The 15820-nt window shown below is 47.4% G+C and overlaps 1 protein-coding gene across 3 annotated transcripts in view; it reads right to left on the bottom strand.

Annotated features, from left to right (window-relative positions):
• RSRC2 (arginine and serine rich coiled-coil 2) overlaps positions 1-15820 on the bottom strand; it is a 107964-nt gene that overhangs the window by 74722 nt on the left and 17422 nt on the right. For all 3 annotated transcript variants that reach the window (XM_063964447.1, XM_063964448.1, XM_063964449.1), the window contains exons 4-6: positions 7775-7962; positions 7223-7342; positions 7011-7136 (exon numbers count right to left, since the gene is read on the bottom strand). In XM_063964447.1, the coding sequence (XP_063820517.1) occupies positions 7011-7136; positions 7223-7342; positions 7775-7962 (434 nt within the window). The remainder of the gene's footprint in view (positions 1-7010; positions 7137-7222; positions 7343-7774; positions 7963-15820) is intronic.

Genomic DNA, 15820 nt, shown 5'->3' with positions numbered 1-15820 from the left:
TTTCTTTAGAGTGCCCAGTCTCCTGCGGAGCCCGTCTATTCCCCATGGTCTTTACGGAGTCCCCAGCATCCACTAGGACGTCAGAGAAAATTACAGCGCTGCGTTCTGCCCACTGGAGGACGCGTGTCAACTCACATCGCCTGGAGACTGCGAGTTCCTCCCTGTGTGTTTACGTACACTACAGCAGTCACGTTGTCCAATTAAACCTTTATCGCCTTGGATCGAAGAATGTGGGCAGCTTGTACCAACACACTGTAGATCGCTCTCAGTTCCAACACATTTATTGGCAACAGTAATACCTGTGGAGACCAATGGACCTGAAGATGGAAGTCTAACACAACAGCGCCACATCTCCTGAGTCTGTCATACATCATTAGGAGCATCCAGTTCCTTATTCTGAAGACACCTGCCCACAGTGGATTGTGCAGCTGGAGCCACCAAAGAAGCGAAATTCGTGTGTCTGGAGTCAGACGAACCAACTGCTGAAGGTGTAGATTGCGACCCTGACCATTGATGTAACAGGTCCAGCTGGAAAGGACGTGAATGAAAACAGCCGAATTCCAGAGTTTAAAGGCAGCTACCATTATTCAAAGCAAACGAATGCATAACTGGACAGACACCAGTCGTGGTTTGAGAACAGCTTCGGACCAGTTTCCTTTTACTCAGAGCTTTGTCTTGTGGCAGAAAAACTTAGTGTGTTGATGTCCAAGATCACACCAAGAAACTGGATACGTTGTGACAGTTGAAGGTTGAAATGTCAAAAATTGATTATCCATCCGTGTTCCACTAACACATTGTATGTTAATAGAGCATGCTCCTGGAGAATGAGATCGGATGGAGCTTGGAGGAGGTCGTCTAGGTATGGTATTATTGTGAGGTGAGCAATCACCACTGACATGACCTTGGTAAACACCCTGGGTGCAGTGGGCAGTCCGAATGACAAGGCTCTGAACTGAAAATGATCCTGTTGAATAGCGAATCTGAGAAACACTTGGTAAGGTTCCCAGATAGAGATGTGGAGATACACATCCTTGATATCATAAACTCCTTGGGTTCCAGGCTCGAAATCACAGATTTTAGGTTCAGGATAGGTCTTACAGTTCCATCCGGTTTTGGAACTACAAAAAGATTGGATATCTCTAGCCGCTTCCACTAAATATACGGCCGACTACTTAATGTGTTCCGCTAGGGTAACTACTACTTCAATCGGAACTCCATTTTGTAAATCCGTAATTAACTTAGTGACCCAATGCTCCACTGCTTTGTTCACCCAAGAGCTCACCAAGGTTGGTCGAAGGGGTACACCTGCGGCCGAATAAATGGATTTCGGCATGGTGTCCAGTTTCCGTTCAGACGGGTCTTTCAAAAAAGTTGCGGAGAGAGAAGAGAGAGAGAGAGAGAGAGAGAGAGAGAGAGAGAGAGAGAGAGAGAGAGAGAGAGAGAGAGAGAGAGAGAGAGAGAGAGAGAGAGAGAGAGAGAGAGAGAGAGAGACGAACAAACTGCCTGGCTGAGAAAAGGTCCTTTTTGTGAATGACAGGTTCAAACCACCCTCCCCAGGCATCCATCTCAACCAGGTCTAACGCCATTTTGAATGGGTGCCTGACCAAATTAACAGGTCTTTGTTGCAGTTAAATAGGATTTTAAATACCTACTGGTAAATCCTTTTCTCGTAGTCCATAGGTAAAAATGTGCCCGAAGGAGAAAGAATATATATGAGAGAAGGAAATAGGATAACAGAGTGGTGAGATTTACAAAGTAGCACACCACTAACATACAACAAGCAACGGCTGGCAACAGCTGAACAGGTAACTACATAACAAGAACCTGCAGAAAAGTTAACACACTGAGGCGGGCACCCAAAATCCCTTATGGACTACGAGAAAAGGATTTGCCGGTAAATATTAAAATATTTTCTCTAGCATCCATAAGGGATATTGTGTTAATCTAGTATGATGGGGACGTCCCAAAGCTTCCAGAATGGGCAGGAATGTGTGGAGACTGCTGCAGCACCGCCTGCCCAAACTGGGTATCCTCTTGGGCCAGGGTATCAAATTTGTAGAACTTTGCAAAAAAAAAAAAAAAAAAAAAAAAAAAAAAAAAAAAGTGTTCTTCCCCGACCAGGCAGCAGCTTGGCAAAGTTGAAAGGCCGAGACTCCCTGGGCAGCCGCCCAGGAAGAACCCAACGATCTCGTAGAGTGGGCCTTCAGAGACTTAGGAACAGTCAACAGACACACAGGCCTGTTGAATGGTAAGCCTAATCAAACGTGCAATGGACTGCTTTGAAGCAGGACAATCCTTTTTCTGTGCATTACAGAGCACGAACAAATCAGTCTTTCTGATCCAAGCAGTTCTCTTGACATAAATTTTCAAGGCTCGCACATCATCCAATGCCTCCGGAGGAGTAGAAGCACCAGAACTGGACGGAATCAAAACAGGCAGATTCAAGTGAAACGCAGAGACAAACTTCGTCAGGAACGGTTGTCTAGTCCAGAGCTCTGCTCTGTCCTCGCAAAGACCAAGTATGGACTTTTAAACGACAAGGCCCCCAATTCTGAGACACGGCGAGCAGAAGCCAGGGCCAGTAACATCACCGCCTTTCACGTGAGGTACTTGTCTTCTACAGTCAGAGGTTCAAACCAAGAGGACTGCAGGAAAGCCAATACCACATTCATATCCCAGGGTGCCAAAGGCTGCACAAAACAGAGGTTGGATGTGGAGCACCCCTTGCAAGAAGGTCTGAACTTCAGGCAACAGCGCCAATGTCTTCTGGAAGAAAATGGAGGGCTGAAATCTGGATCTTAGTGGAACCCACAAGTGAAACTCAGCAGGCGGATACGTGCGTTCCTCGCACCAAGAGACCTATCTCCTGAAGATAGGATAGTGTTTTGACGTCACAGGTTTCCTGGCCTGAACCATGGTAGCAATAACCTTTTTGGACAGGCCCTTGTGAGCTATGATGTTCCGCTCAACCTCCACGCCGTCAAACGAAGACGCAGTAAGTCCAGGTAGACGAACGGTCCTTGTTGAAGAAGATCCCTTCTGAAAAGTAGAGGCCAAGGGTCTTGGACGGACGTGTCCAGAAGATCCGCGTACCACGCCCTCTGAGGCCAAACCGGGGTAATCAGAATTGCCTGGACTCTGATTACTTATTTGCTTGAGCACCCTTGGGAGCAATGGAATCGGAGGAAACAGGTAGACCAGCCTGTAAGGCCAAGGCGACACCAGTGCACCCACTGCCCTCGACCGTGGGTCCCTGGTCTGTGAGCAATACCAGGGAAGTTTCTTGTTGAGACGAGAAACCATCATGTCTATTTGTGAACCACCCCACCAATCGATGATATGCTGAAACACCAGATGGTGGAGTCCCCACTCCCCCGGGTGGAGATCGTGACTACTCCGGAAGTCCGCTTCCCAGTTGCCCACACCTGGAATGAAGATTGCTGACATTGCTTTTGCATTTCTTTCCACCCAGAGGAGTATTTTTGACACCTCTCGCATGCAGGCTCTGCTTTTGGTCCCTCCTTGACTATTGATATACGCCACCACCGTGGCGTTGTCCGACTGTACCTGGATCGCATGATATCTGTGAGCAGAGGAGAGGCCTGAAGTAGAGCATCGTAGATCGCCCAAAGTTCCAGAATGTTAATTGGAAGGAGGGCTTCGTGGGCTGACCACCTGCCCTTATCCCCGTAGACCCGCATCCGTCGTGAGGAGGGTTCAATCCTGAATCCCGAAACTCTGGCCTTCCAGTAGTTTGGAGGACTGTAACCACTATAGGAGAGAAATCCTGGCCTGATGTGACAGCCAAATTATCCAGTGCATCTGTAGATGTGATCCGGACCACTTGCTCAAGAGATCCAACAGAAATGTTCTGGCATGGGTCTTTCCCAACAATCTTATGCAAAGATGGACGGACACTCGAGTAGGTCAGGGCACCATGATGACCATCTCCTGAAGTGTTTTTGTCTTGTTCTCTGGTAGAAACACATTATGTGCCACAGTGTCGAGCAACATCCCCAGGAACAGGAGCCTCTGAGTTGGCTCCAGGTGGGACTTCTGTAAGTTGAGGATCCACCCATGATCTGACAGAAGATGGATAGTGCGATCGATATGGAGCAACAAAAGCTCCCTGGATCATGCCTTAATCAGAAGATCGTCCAAGTAAGGGACCACATTGACCCCCTGGACCCGGAATTGGATCATCATCTTCGCCATCACCTTTGTGAATACCCTCGGGGCTGTGGACATACCGAAGGGTAGTGCCTGGAATTGGAAGAGATTGTCCAGTAGGGCAAACCGCAGGTACATCTGATGAGGCGGCCAAATCGGAATATAGCAATAGGCATCCTCGATATCCAAGGAGACCATAAATTCCCGTTCTTCCATGCTCACAATCCCTGCTCGCAGGGATTCCATCTGGAACACCTTCAAGTAAGGGTTCAAGGATTTGAGATTCAACATGGGTCTGACCGAACAGTCCGGTTTGGGCACCACAAACAGGTTTGAGTAAAACTCCTTGCCGCGTTGCGGTAGTGGTACTGGAACAAAGAGGCGGGACTGTACCAACTTTCGGATTGCCTGTTTCAACGCAACTTGCATATCCTCCAAAGCTGGCATGGGGTGCGTACTGTAGAACTCCAGCTTGTAGCCCTGATAGACGAGATCTCTAACCCAGGTATCCTGGCAGGAAGTCTCCTAGCCGCGGCTGAAAAATCCCCTCGGGGTGGGTGGGCACAGTCATGCTGAGGCCTTAGTGGAAGCAGAACCGGTGGACTGTTCCTAAGAACTGGTGCTTGCAGGTCTTCTGGACTTACCTCTGGTGCCTCTAGTTGCATTGGAATCACCTCTGGCCTTAGATCGAAATCTGGACAGATGGCCCCTGATACGAGCATCGCGCCGGCGGGGCACCCAGAGGGGAGAAACGTGGATTTCTCAGCCGTAACTTTGGAAATCCAGGTATCCAATTCAACCCCAAAAACCCATTCCCCAGAAAAGGGGAGGGATTCCACACTACGTTCAGATTCTGCGTCCGCAATCCACTGACATAACCACAAGGCCCTGTGCGACGACACTGCCTTCGCAGAAGTCCGAGCATTAATGTTCTCCATCTCCTTAAGTGAAATCACAAAGAACACATGTAATGTCCTGAATGTGTTTTAGGAGAGTCAACATAGTAACTAAGAGCATATCTCCCGAGAGGCCCCCCTGAATCTGAATGGCCCAGGAATGAATGGCATGGGTCATTCAGCAACCCGCAATGACCGGTCTTAGTGATATACCGGCTGCCGTGTATACAGACTTTAGGGTAGTTTCTATCTTCCTATCCCCAGGATCCTTCATGGTAAAGGAGCCCGGGGTAGGCAGAACCGCCTTTTTAGACAGACGAGAGACAGATAATCCACCCCAGGGGGTTCCTCACAAAATTTTCTACCTTCAGGAGCAAATGAGAAAGTGCACAAAAACTTTTTTTGACTGGATATTTCCAGGCTTGTTTGACTAGATCATCTAACTCTGTAGAGTCAACGAAAGTGACATCAGGCTTGTTTTGTATAAAGAAAAACGACTGCTGTGACGCAGCGTCCTCTAGAGGGAGCTTTAACACGTCCCGTATAGCCAGAATTAGGGGTTCAATACCCTGAGCAGAATCAGGATCCCCACTAACGGGATCCAGGTCATCCCCATCCTCCTGTATATTATCATCTGTATCAGAGAGTAGAGCAGGTAAACCACATGAGAGGGAGGGGGTGGGGGGGTGGGGGGTGGGGGGAGGGGGTTTGCACCGGGGATACCTAATAGTACTATACTGGCAAAGTCTCAGTTGTTGCTCATAACCTCACAAGTGCTTAATCAAGCATTTTTGCCAGTTTCCACACGGGGGATCTTAGGGGTGCCCCCCCTCCACCCGGGAAGGGTCCCGAACGCCGCGCCCATGGTCAGCCGCACTGTGAACCAGGGGACCCCCCTAGCGGGGCACCCGAATTGTACTCACCACCGATGTCACCTTCAGGCAGCATTAGGGGTGTGTGGTGTGCTGCGGCTGTGACAGCTAAGGCGCAGTGCCCCGCTGAAAAACCACTGTCCTGCAGCGGGGGAAGCGGCTCTGCACCACGGAAGGCCAGTGAACGCCCCCCCCCCCCTCCCCACGGTGCAGGTAAGCTGCTGCCCAAACAGCATACAGACAAAAACAAAAGAAATTGAAGAAACTCTGGAGCTCAGAGATGTGTATCCTCTACTGAGGGCACTTTTTTCTAAACCGCCTGTGGGAGGGGTCATAGAGGGGAGGAGCCAGCACACCCCAGTTGTGCTCTGTTATGAACCCTGGTGTCACACCGCAGTATTCTGGCTGCAAGTCCCCAATTCCCTGCAGTGCATATCTAGTGGGCAAGTTTGCACGCTGTAGCTAGATCACGCTGCCACGTTGTGTGCGGTCAGCGCATCAGTGAAGTGGAAACCTCGCCGCTACCTGTGATGCCAGGAAACTTGTCTCCGTTAGCGCTGTGAAGGAGGAGAAAGGTTACCTCTAACTCCAGGGACCTTGCGCTGGTGGAGGATGCGGCCGCAGCATATCTGTATAGGGAGGATGTACTCAACAGACCGTTTCAGCCTCAGGCTGGTGAGGCTTTTGTTTTAGGGACAACAGTGCTTCTCAGTTAAGCTCTGTTCTCCCTTGTGCAGCTAGTGTCTTGCCCGGACCCCACTTCTGTAGTTAAGTGGCGACGGGTTCCTGAGGCCAAGGGACTAAGTCCCAAGAACTATAAGATTAAAAATAAAATATGATATAACAGAGCAGGAGCTCAGTCAGCAGTGACCGGCTCCCTCGGCACAAACTTAAAACTGAGGGATGGTGGGGGATAGACGGGGAGGCACCTGTTTTATTTCTTAGATTTAAAATGCCAGCTCCCTGTAAGCCACCATCATCACCCCCCCACAGTCTTGAAGTTGTGCCAGTGTCCCCTAGTGGCTGACAGAAAAACGTGAATTAGAATAATGAGGTTAGTACAAGAGTCTACCTTCGAGCCAAAGCCTCTTGTGCATCCATAGCGGTATTTCTCCCCCGAAAAGCTGGAGGACTTGGTGGGGTCCGACTCGGGCTCCTACTGTGTCTTCTAGGTTTTTCAATTCTCTTCTTTTTTTCACTAGACAGAAAGAGGATATCACTTGAGTTTCTTACTATAAAGTGTAACTATGAAGGTGAAAGATTTTCATGAATTATGGTTCTTACCGACTCCTGCTTCTGCTCTTACTCCTATGCCGGTGCCTGGATCTGGAACGGGGGCGCCTTTTTCTCTCTCTGCTCTTGGAGCGGGATTTTTTCCTGTCACGGCTTTTACTACGATGACGTCTGTAACATTGGACAACCCTTAAAACTAGAATTCTAAACTTTGGGGGAGGATAAACCAATATTTGCTAGTTTAGTGGTGTCATCAGGTACGACATCATATTAGGCTTAATGCAGAGGTATAACAATGTTAAAAAAAACCTTAAAACAAAGTTTGCTTTACAAATTTTAGTCTTATTCTTCACCACGACACATTCTCTGTATAGAGAAACTTCAGATTTATTCTAGCTTGGTTGACTTCAGAAGGCAGATGTGGAGCAAACAGGAAAACAATCTCAATTTACAACCAAATCCTCCGAGGATTGCTCTTACCTACTTCCCCAGGGACTACACAACTTTACTACTTTGGACATGCACATGTCACACCAAACAAAATCGTTAGAAAAACAGTTTTGCAACATCTACAAAGCAAAACACAAAATACACACAACTTACCTTTCACGTGACCGAGACCTGGAATGACTCCTCCCTCTAGATGACCTCCGTTCTTTCCGCCGATGTCTTTCCTCCCCATTTTCTGATGAACTAAGTCTCTCTCTCACTTTGTCAGAATGATCTTTGTCAATATTATCATGTAAATGGTATTTCTTTGAGGATTTGTCTTTGGACTCATGTCTTCTTACCTGTTTTAAGAAGAAGTTGGTTCTTTCAGGAAAATAGTGCAACAAAGAGAGTTAGTATGAGTGTCAAATGATTGACATATGTTGTGATGTAATTTTTGCAACCTTAGTAAACTTAAACTAAGGTTTCAAAATTTGGAACTGCTAAGTAGCACCTACTCCGTATGTTTGTCTGGTATTAAGAAATATCATGTACATATGCCAGAAGCACTGAAATATCATAAGGGACCATAGGTTTTTTTGTGTTGAGTATGGGATCCCGGCGGTTAGAATGCCGTGGGGGAAGGGGGAGCGCAACAAAGCCCCTTGCGGGCTAGCTGCGCTCGATGCGCTGCGGGCTCAGTCTCTCGCTGCGCTCGCCATTGGTTCTATTCCCGCTCTATGGGGTTAGCCGGGATTTCGGCTGGCGGCATTGTCAGTGGTCGGGATTCCGGCTTTGGTATCCACACCGCCTGGATTCCGACTGCCAGCAGTGTAACTACATCAGGCAAAACACATGAATAGATTTTAGAAATTTAAATTAAGCATTATGATCCTAAAACTTAAAGGGCGGTATTTGAATGATATATCACGCCCAATCTTTCTAAAATGATCCCAGTTATCGTGCATACTGCGCCCATAGTAATCAGGTTCAGCCGTGTAAACGGTTGGGTGCCTCGCTACTCCGGGGGTATCGAGCTTAAATAATGCTACCACGTCCCCGAGGGCAGAAACAGAGCGGGTGTGGAAAGGGGTGTAAAGAATTAAATACCGCCCATAGTGTTACTACACAACTGCTTTAGGAATGAGAGATTTAAAATCAGAGCACCATTGGTCTGTGGATCCGACCATTTCAATGTAATGCAAAATATTCAGCTTTCAAAATATTAGGAGTAATAAGAATTTACTTACCGATAATTCTATTTCTCATAGTCCGTAGTGGATGCTGGGACTTCCGTAAGGACCATGGGGAATAGTGGCTCCGCAGGAGACTGGGCACAAAAAGTAAAAGCTTTAGACTAGCTGGTGTGCACTGGCTCCTCCCCCTATGACCCTCCTCCAAGCCTCAGTTAGGATACTGTGCCCGGACGAGCGTAGATAATAAGGAAGGATTTTGAATCCCGGGTAAGACTCATACCAGCCACACCAATCACACTGTACAACCTGTGATCTGAACCCAGTTAACAGTATGATAAACGTAGGAGCCTCTGAAAAGATGGCTCACAACAATAAACAACCCGATTTTTTTGTAACAATAACTATATACAAGTATTGCAGACAATCCGCACTTGGGATGGGCGCCCAGCATCCACTACGGACTATGAGAAATAGAATTATCGGTAAGTAAATTCTTATTTTCTCTGACGTCCTAGTGGATGCTGGGACTTCCGTAAGGACCATGGGGATTATACCAAAGCTCCCAAACGGGCGGGAGAGTGCGGATGACTCTGCAGCACCGAATGAGAGAACTCCAGGTCCTCCTCAGCCAGGGTATCGAATTTGTAAAAATTTGCAAACGTGTTTGCCCCTGACCAAGTAGCTGCTCGGCAACGTTGTAAAGCCGAGACCCCTCGGGCAGCCGCCCAAGATGAGCCCACTTTTCTTGTGGAATGGGCTTTAACAGATTTTGGCTGTGGCAGTCCTGCCACAGAATGTGCAAGCTGAATTGTACTACAAATCCAACGAGCAATCGTCTGCTTAGAAGCAGGAGCACCCAGCTTGTTGGGTGCATACAGGATAAACAGCGAGTCAGATTTTCTGACTCCAGCCGTCCTGGAAACATATTTTCAGGGCCCTGACTACGTCCAACAACTTGGAGTCCTCCAAGTCCCTAGTAGCCGCAGGCACCACAATAGGTTGGTTTATGTGAAACGCTGAAACCACCTTAGGGAGAAATTGAGGACGAGTCCTCAATTCTGCCCTGTCTGAATGAAAAATTAGGTAAGGGCTTTTATATGACAAAGCCGCCATTTCTGAGACACGCCTGGCTGACAGCCAGAGCTAACAGCATGACCACCTTCCATGTGAGATATTTTAATTCCACAGTGGTGAGTGGTTCAAACCAATGTGATTTTAGGAACCCTAAAACTACATTGAGATCCCAAGGTGCCACTGGTGGCACAAAAGGAGGTTGTATATGCAGTACCCCCCTTGACAAACGTCTGAACTTCAGGCAATGAAGCCAGTTCTTTCTGGAAGAAGATCGACAGGGACGAAATTTGAACCTTAATGGATCCTAATTTTAGGCCCATAGACAGTCCTGCTTGCAGGAAATGCAGGAAACGACCCAGTTGAAATTCCTCTGTGGGGGCCTTCTTAGCCTCACACCAGGAAACATTTTCGCCAAATGCGGTGATAATGTTTCGCAGTTACATCCTTCCTGGCTTTGATCAGGGTAGGGATGACTTCATCTGGAATGCCTTTTTCCATCAGGATCCGGCGTTCAACCGCCATGCCGTCAAACGCAGCCGCGGTAAGTCTTGGAACAGACAAGGTCCCTGCTGGAGCAGGTCCTTTCTGAGAGGTAGAGGCCACGGGTCCTCCGTGAGCATCTCTGGAAGTTCCGGGTACCAAGTCCTTCTTGGCCAATCCGGAGCCACGAGTATAGTTCTTACTCCTCTCCTTCTTATGATTCTCAGTACTTTGGGTATGAGAGGCAGAGGAGGGAACACATACACTGACTGGTACACCCACGGTGTTACCAGAGCGTCCACCGCTATTGCCTGAGGGTCCCTTGACCTGGCGCAATATCTGTCCAGTTTTTTGTTGAGACGGGACGCCATCATGTCCACCTTTGGTTTTTCCCAACGGTTTACAATCACTTGAAAGACTTCTGGGTGAAGTCCCCACTCCGCCGGGTGGAGGTCGTGTCTGCTGAGGAAGTCTGCTTCCCAGTTGTCCACTCCCGGAATGAACACTGCTGACAGTGCCACCACATGATTTTCCACCCAGCGAAGAATCCTTGCAGCTTCTGCCATTGCCCTCCTGCTTCTTGTGCCGCCCTGTCTGTTGACGTGGGCAACTGCCGTGATGTTGTCCGATTGGATCAATACCGACTGACCCTGAAGCAGAGGCCTTGCTTGACTTAGGGCATTGTAAATGGCCCTCAGTTCCAGGATATTTATGTGAAGAGACGTTTCCATGCTTGACCACAAGCCCTGGAAATTTCTTCCCTGTGTGACTGCTCCCCAGCCTCTCAGGCTGGCATCGGTGGTCACCAGCATCCAATCCTGAATGCCGAATCTGCGGCCCTCTAGAAGATGAGCACTCTGTAACCACCACAGGAGAGACACCCTTGTCCTTGGAGATAGGGTTATCCGCTGATGCATCTGAAGATGCGATCCGGACCATTTGTCCAGCAGATCCCACTGAAAAGTTCTTGCATGGAATCTTCCGAATGGAATCGCTTCGTAAGAAGCCACCATTTTTTCCAGGACTCTCGTGCATTGATGCACTGACACTTGGCCTGGTTTTAGGAGTTTCCTGACTAGCTCGGATAACTCCCTGGCCTTCTCCTCCGGGAGAAACACCTTTTTCTGGACTGTGTCCAGAATCATCCCCAGGAACAGTAGACGTGTTGTTGGAATCAGCTGTGATTTTGGGATATTTAGGATCCACCCGTGCTGACGTAGCACTACCTGAGATAGTGCTACTCCGACCTCTAACTGTTCCCTGGACCTTGCCCTTATCAGGAGATCGTCCAAGTAAGGGATAATTAAGACGCCTTTTCTTCGAAGAAGAATCATCATTTCGGCCATTACCTTGGTAAAGACCCGTGGTGCCGTGGACAAACCAAACGGCAGCGTCTGAAACTGATAATGACAGTTTTGTTCCACAAACCTGAGGTACCCTTGGTGAGAAGGGTAGATTGGGACATGGAGATAAGCATCTTTGATGTCCAGAGACACCATATAGTCCCCTTCTTCCAGGTTCGCTATCACTGCTCTGAGTGACTCCATCTTGAATTTGAACCTTTTTATGTAAGTGTTCAAGGATTTTAGATTTAAAATTGGTCTCACCGAGCCGTCCGGCTTCGGTACCACAAACAGCGTGGAATAATACCCCTTTCCCTGTTGTAGGAGGGGTACCTTGATTATCACCTGCTGGGAATACAGCTTGTGAATAGCTTCCACTACCGCCTCCCTGTCGGAGGGAGACGTTGGTAGAGCAGACTTCAGGAACCGGCGAGGGGGAGACGTCTCGAATTCCAATTTGTACCCCTGTGATACTACCTGCAGGATCCAGGGGTCCACTTGCGAGTGAGTCCACTGCGCGCTGAAATTCTTGAGACGGCCCCCCACCGTGCCTGAGTCCGCTTGTAAGGCCCCAGCGTCATGCTGAAGACTTGGCAGAAGCGGGGGAGGGCTTCTGCTCCTGGGAAGAGGCTGCCTGGTGCAGTCTTTTTCCCCTTCCTCTGCCCCGGGGCAGAAATGAGTGGCCTTTTGCCCGCTTGCCCTTATGGGAACGAAAGGACTGAGTTTGAAAAGACGGTGTCTTTTTCTGCCGAGAGGTGACCTGGGGTAAAAAGGTGGATTTTCCAGCCGTTGCTGTGGCCACCAGGTCCGATAGACCGACCCCAAATAACTCCTCCCCTTTATACGGCAATACTTCCATATGTCGTTTGGAATCCGCATCACCTGACCACTGTCGCGTCCATAACGCTCTTCTGGCAGAAATGGACATCGCACTCACTCTAGATGCCAGGGTGCAAATATCCCTCTGTGCATCTCGCATATATAGTAATGCATCCTTTAAATGCTCTATAGTTAATAATATACTGTCCCTATCCAGGGTATCAATATTTTCAGTCAGGGAATCCAACCAAGCCACTCCAGCACTGCACATCCAGGCTGAGGCGATTGCTGGTCGCAGTATAACACCAGTATGTGTGTATATACCTTTTAGGATATTTTCCAGCCTTCTAACAGCTGGTTCCTTAAGGGCGGCCGTATCGGGAGACGGTAACGCCACTTGTTTTGATAAGCGTGTGAGCGCCTTATCTACCCTAGGGGGTGTTTCCCAACGCGCCCTAACCTCTGGCGGGAAAGGGTATAGTGCCAATAATTTATTAGAAATCAGCAGTTTTTTATCGGGGGAAAACCACGCTTTATCACACACCTCATTTAATTCATCTGATTCAGGAAAAACTACTGGTAGTTTTTTCACACCCCACATAATACCCTTTTTTGTGGTACTTGTAGTGTCAGAAATATTCAATGCCTCCTTCATTGCCGTGATCATGTAACGCGTGGCCCTACTGGACATTACGGTTTGTCTCCTCACCGTCGACACTGGATTCAGTATCCGTGTCGACCATCTGAGGTAACGGGCGTTTTAGCGCCCCCGACGGTGTCTGAGACGCCTGAACAGGCACTAATTGATTTGCCGGCTGTCTCATGTCGTCAACAGTTTTTTGCAAAGTGCTGACACGGTCACGTAATTCTTTAAATACGACCATCCAGTCAGGTGTCGACTCCCTAGGGGGTGACATCACTAACACAGGCAATTGCTCTGCTTCCACATCATTTTCCTCCTCATACATGTCGACACAATCGTACCGACACCCAGCACACACACAGGGAATGCTCTGAAAGAGGACAGGACCCCACGAGCCCTTTGGGGAGACAGAGGGAGAGTTTGCCAGCACACACCAGAGCGCTATATATATACAGGGATAACCTTATGTAAGTGTTACTCCCTTTATAGCTGCTGTTTTATATTAGCTGCCAATAGTGCCCCCCCTCTCTTGTTTTACCCTGATTCTGTAGCAGGACTGCAGAGGAGAGTCTGGGAGCCTTCCTTCCAGCGGAACTGTTAGGGAAAATGGCGCTTGTGTGCTGAGGAGATAGGCTCCGCCCCCTTCACGGCGGCCTTTTCTCCAGCTTTTTTTAGGAAAACTGGCAGGGGTGAAATGCATCCATATAGCCCAGGAGCTATATGTGATGTATTTCTTTAGCCATATAAGGTTTAAACAGGTTTTATTGCGTCTCAGGGCGCTCCCCCCCAGCGCCCTGCACCCTCAGTGACCGGAGTGTGAAGTGTGCTGAGAGCAATGGCGCACAGCTGCAGTGCTGTGCGCTACCTTATCTGAAGACAGGAACGTCTTCTGCTGCCGATTTCTCCGGACCTCTTCGCTCTTCTGGCTCTGTAAGGGGGCCGGCGGCGCGGCTCCGGGACCCATCCAGGCTGAACCTGTGATCGTCCCTCTGGAGCTAATGTCCAGTAGCCAAGAAGCCCAATCCACTCTGCACGCAGGTGAGTTCACTTCTTCTCCCCTTAGTCCCACGATGCAGTGAGCCTGTTGCCAGCAGGACTCACTGAAAATAAAAAACCTATTTAAACTTTTACTTCTAAGCAGCTCAGGAGAGCCACCTAGCATGCACCCTTCTCGTTCGGGCACAAAAATCTAACTGAGGCTTGGAGGAGGGTCACAGGGGGAGGAGCTAGTGCACACCAGCTAGTCTAAAGCTTTTACTTTTTGTGCCCAGTCTCCTGCGGAGCCGCTATTCCCCATGGTCCTTACGGAAGTCCCAGCATCCACTAGGACGTCAGAGAAAGATAAGCGCAGTAATTGCATGTCAACATTTAGAGAACTATAACCAGATTGTTACAGGGCCACTAAACCAAACAGTTTGTGTAAGTACATTGTGAAAGTTTCATAAAGATACATGTCAAAGTGCTCCTGCAAGTGATCACTTGTATTTACACTTGCAGTAAAATTAACATTGTATGACAGACCAGTGATTGGCACTACTAGTTTGCAATACTAGAGCTATGGGTTACATTAAGAACAGGGAGCTGTGATCATTTTGTATTTTTTCCTCCTTGTTTGTATGGGTGTCATTCCACAAGCCAAAATCACACCGGTTGCTTAAATAGTTAGTGAAAAAAATAATAATAATAATAGAAAAAAAAAAAATATATATAATATATATATATATATATATATATATATATATATATATATATATATATATATATATATATATATATATATATATATATATATCTCTCTCTCTCTCTCCGTGTGGGTATAATAGAAAAAGTAAACTATTCACTCATGTGGACTAATGCTAAATAAATGATAATGTGGATATAGATTTGTGCTTCCGCACAGAATATGCTGACTGGGCAGGAAGCAAGAGAAGAAACACTGCACAGTGTGCACCACAGAACAAATCTCTGCGTGTTGCGCTTATTCTCTGGTGTGCAAATAGACCCCAAATCAGATATTTTTGCTTAATAACGTAAAAGACTAAAAAGCTCCAAAACAGCTTTTTCCCCACAGATTTGTGAAGGCAATTTTAATCATTGTTGTTATTTGAAGCAGCTTTTATAAGCTACTTTTATGTTAAATTTACAGTAGAGGACAAGACAATTTTAATAGATTTCCTGTAAAAACCCAAATACAACTTTTTACTGTATTCTGGAACTATGCTATTGGATAAGAAACCATACTACCCAACTAAAGACTTCTAGCTCTCAAAGTACAACTCATGTCACAATAAATCAAGCAGCAGCAGCAATAACCAGAGTTCTACAGACCCTACACACCTAAAGGCATGAAAAATCATTCTTCCATAGCAACAGCATATTACTGTGTAGTTCTAAAACAAAACATCAAATGTGCATTCAGGTGCTTTAGGTTTTAAGTGGTTCTACAAAGCAAACTATGTAGGGTGAACACGAATATAGATTTCATGCGCAAAGCTTTTCTACAGAAACGGATATCTAAAAAGGACATGTACGTAAGAAATATTTTTCAGCTCTTCAAAATCTTAAGAAAAAAACCCCACAATTATAATATTGATAAGTTTCCCTCATTCAAAAAAAAAAAAAAAAAAAAAAAAACAACTTGACCAAGATCAATACTTTCTAAAAT

Source organism: Pseudophryne corroboree, chromosome 1 (assembly GCF_028390025.1).
Source record: "Pseudophryne corroboree isolate aPseCor3 chromosome 1, aPseCor3.hap2, whole genome shotgun sequence".
In the NCBI taxonomy this organism is placed as follows: Eukaryota; Metazoa; Chordata; class Amphibia; order Anura; family Myobatrachidae; genus Pseudophryne; species Pseudophryne corroboree.
The sequence above is the reverse complement of the archived record's forward strand: the minus strand, read 5'-3'. Positions and strand labels throughout refer to the sequence as shown.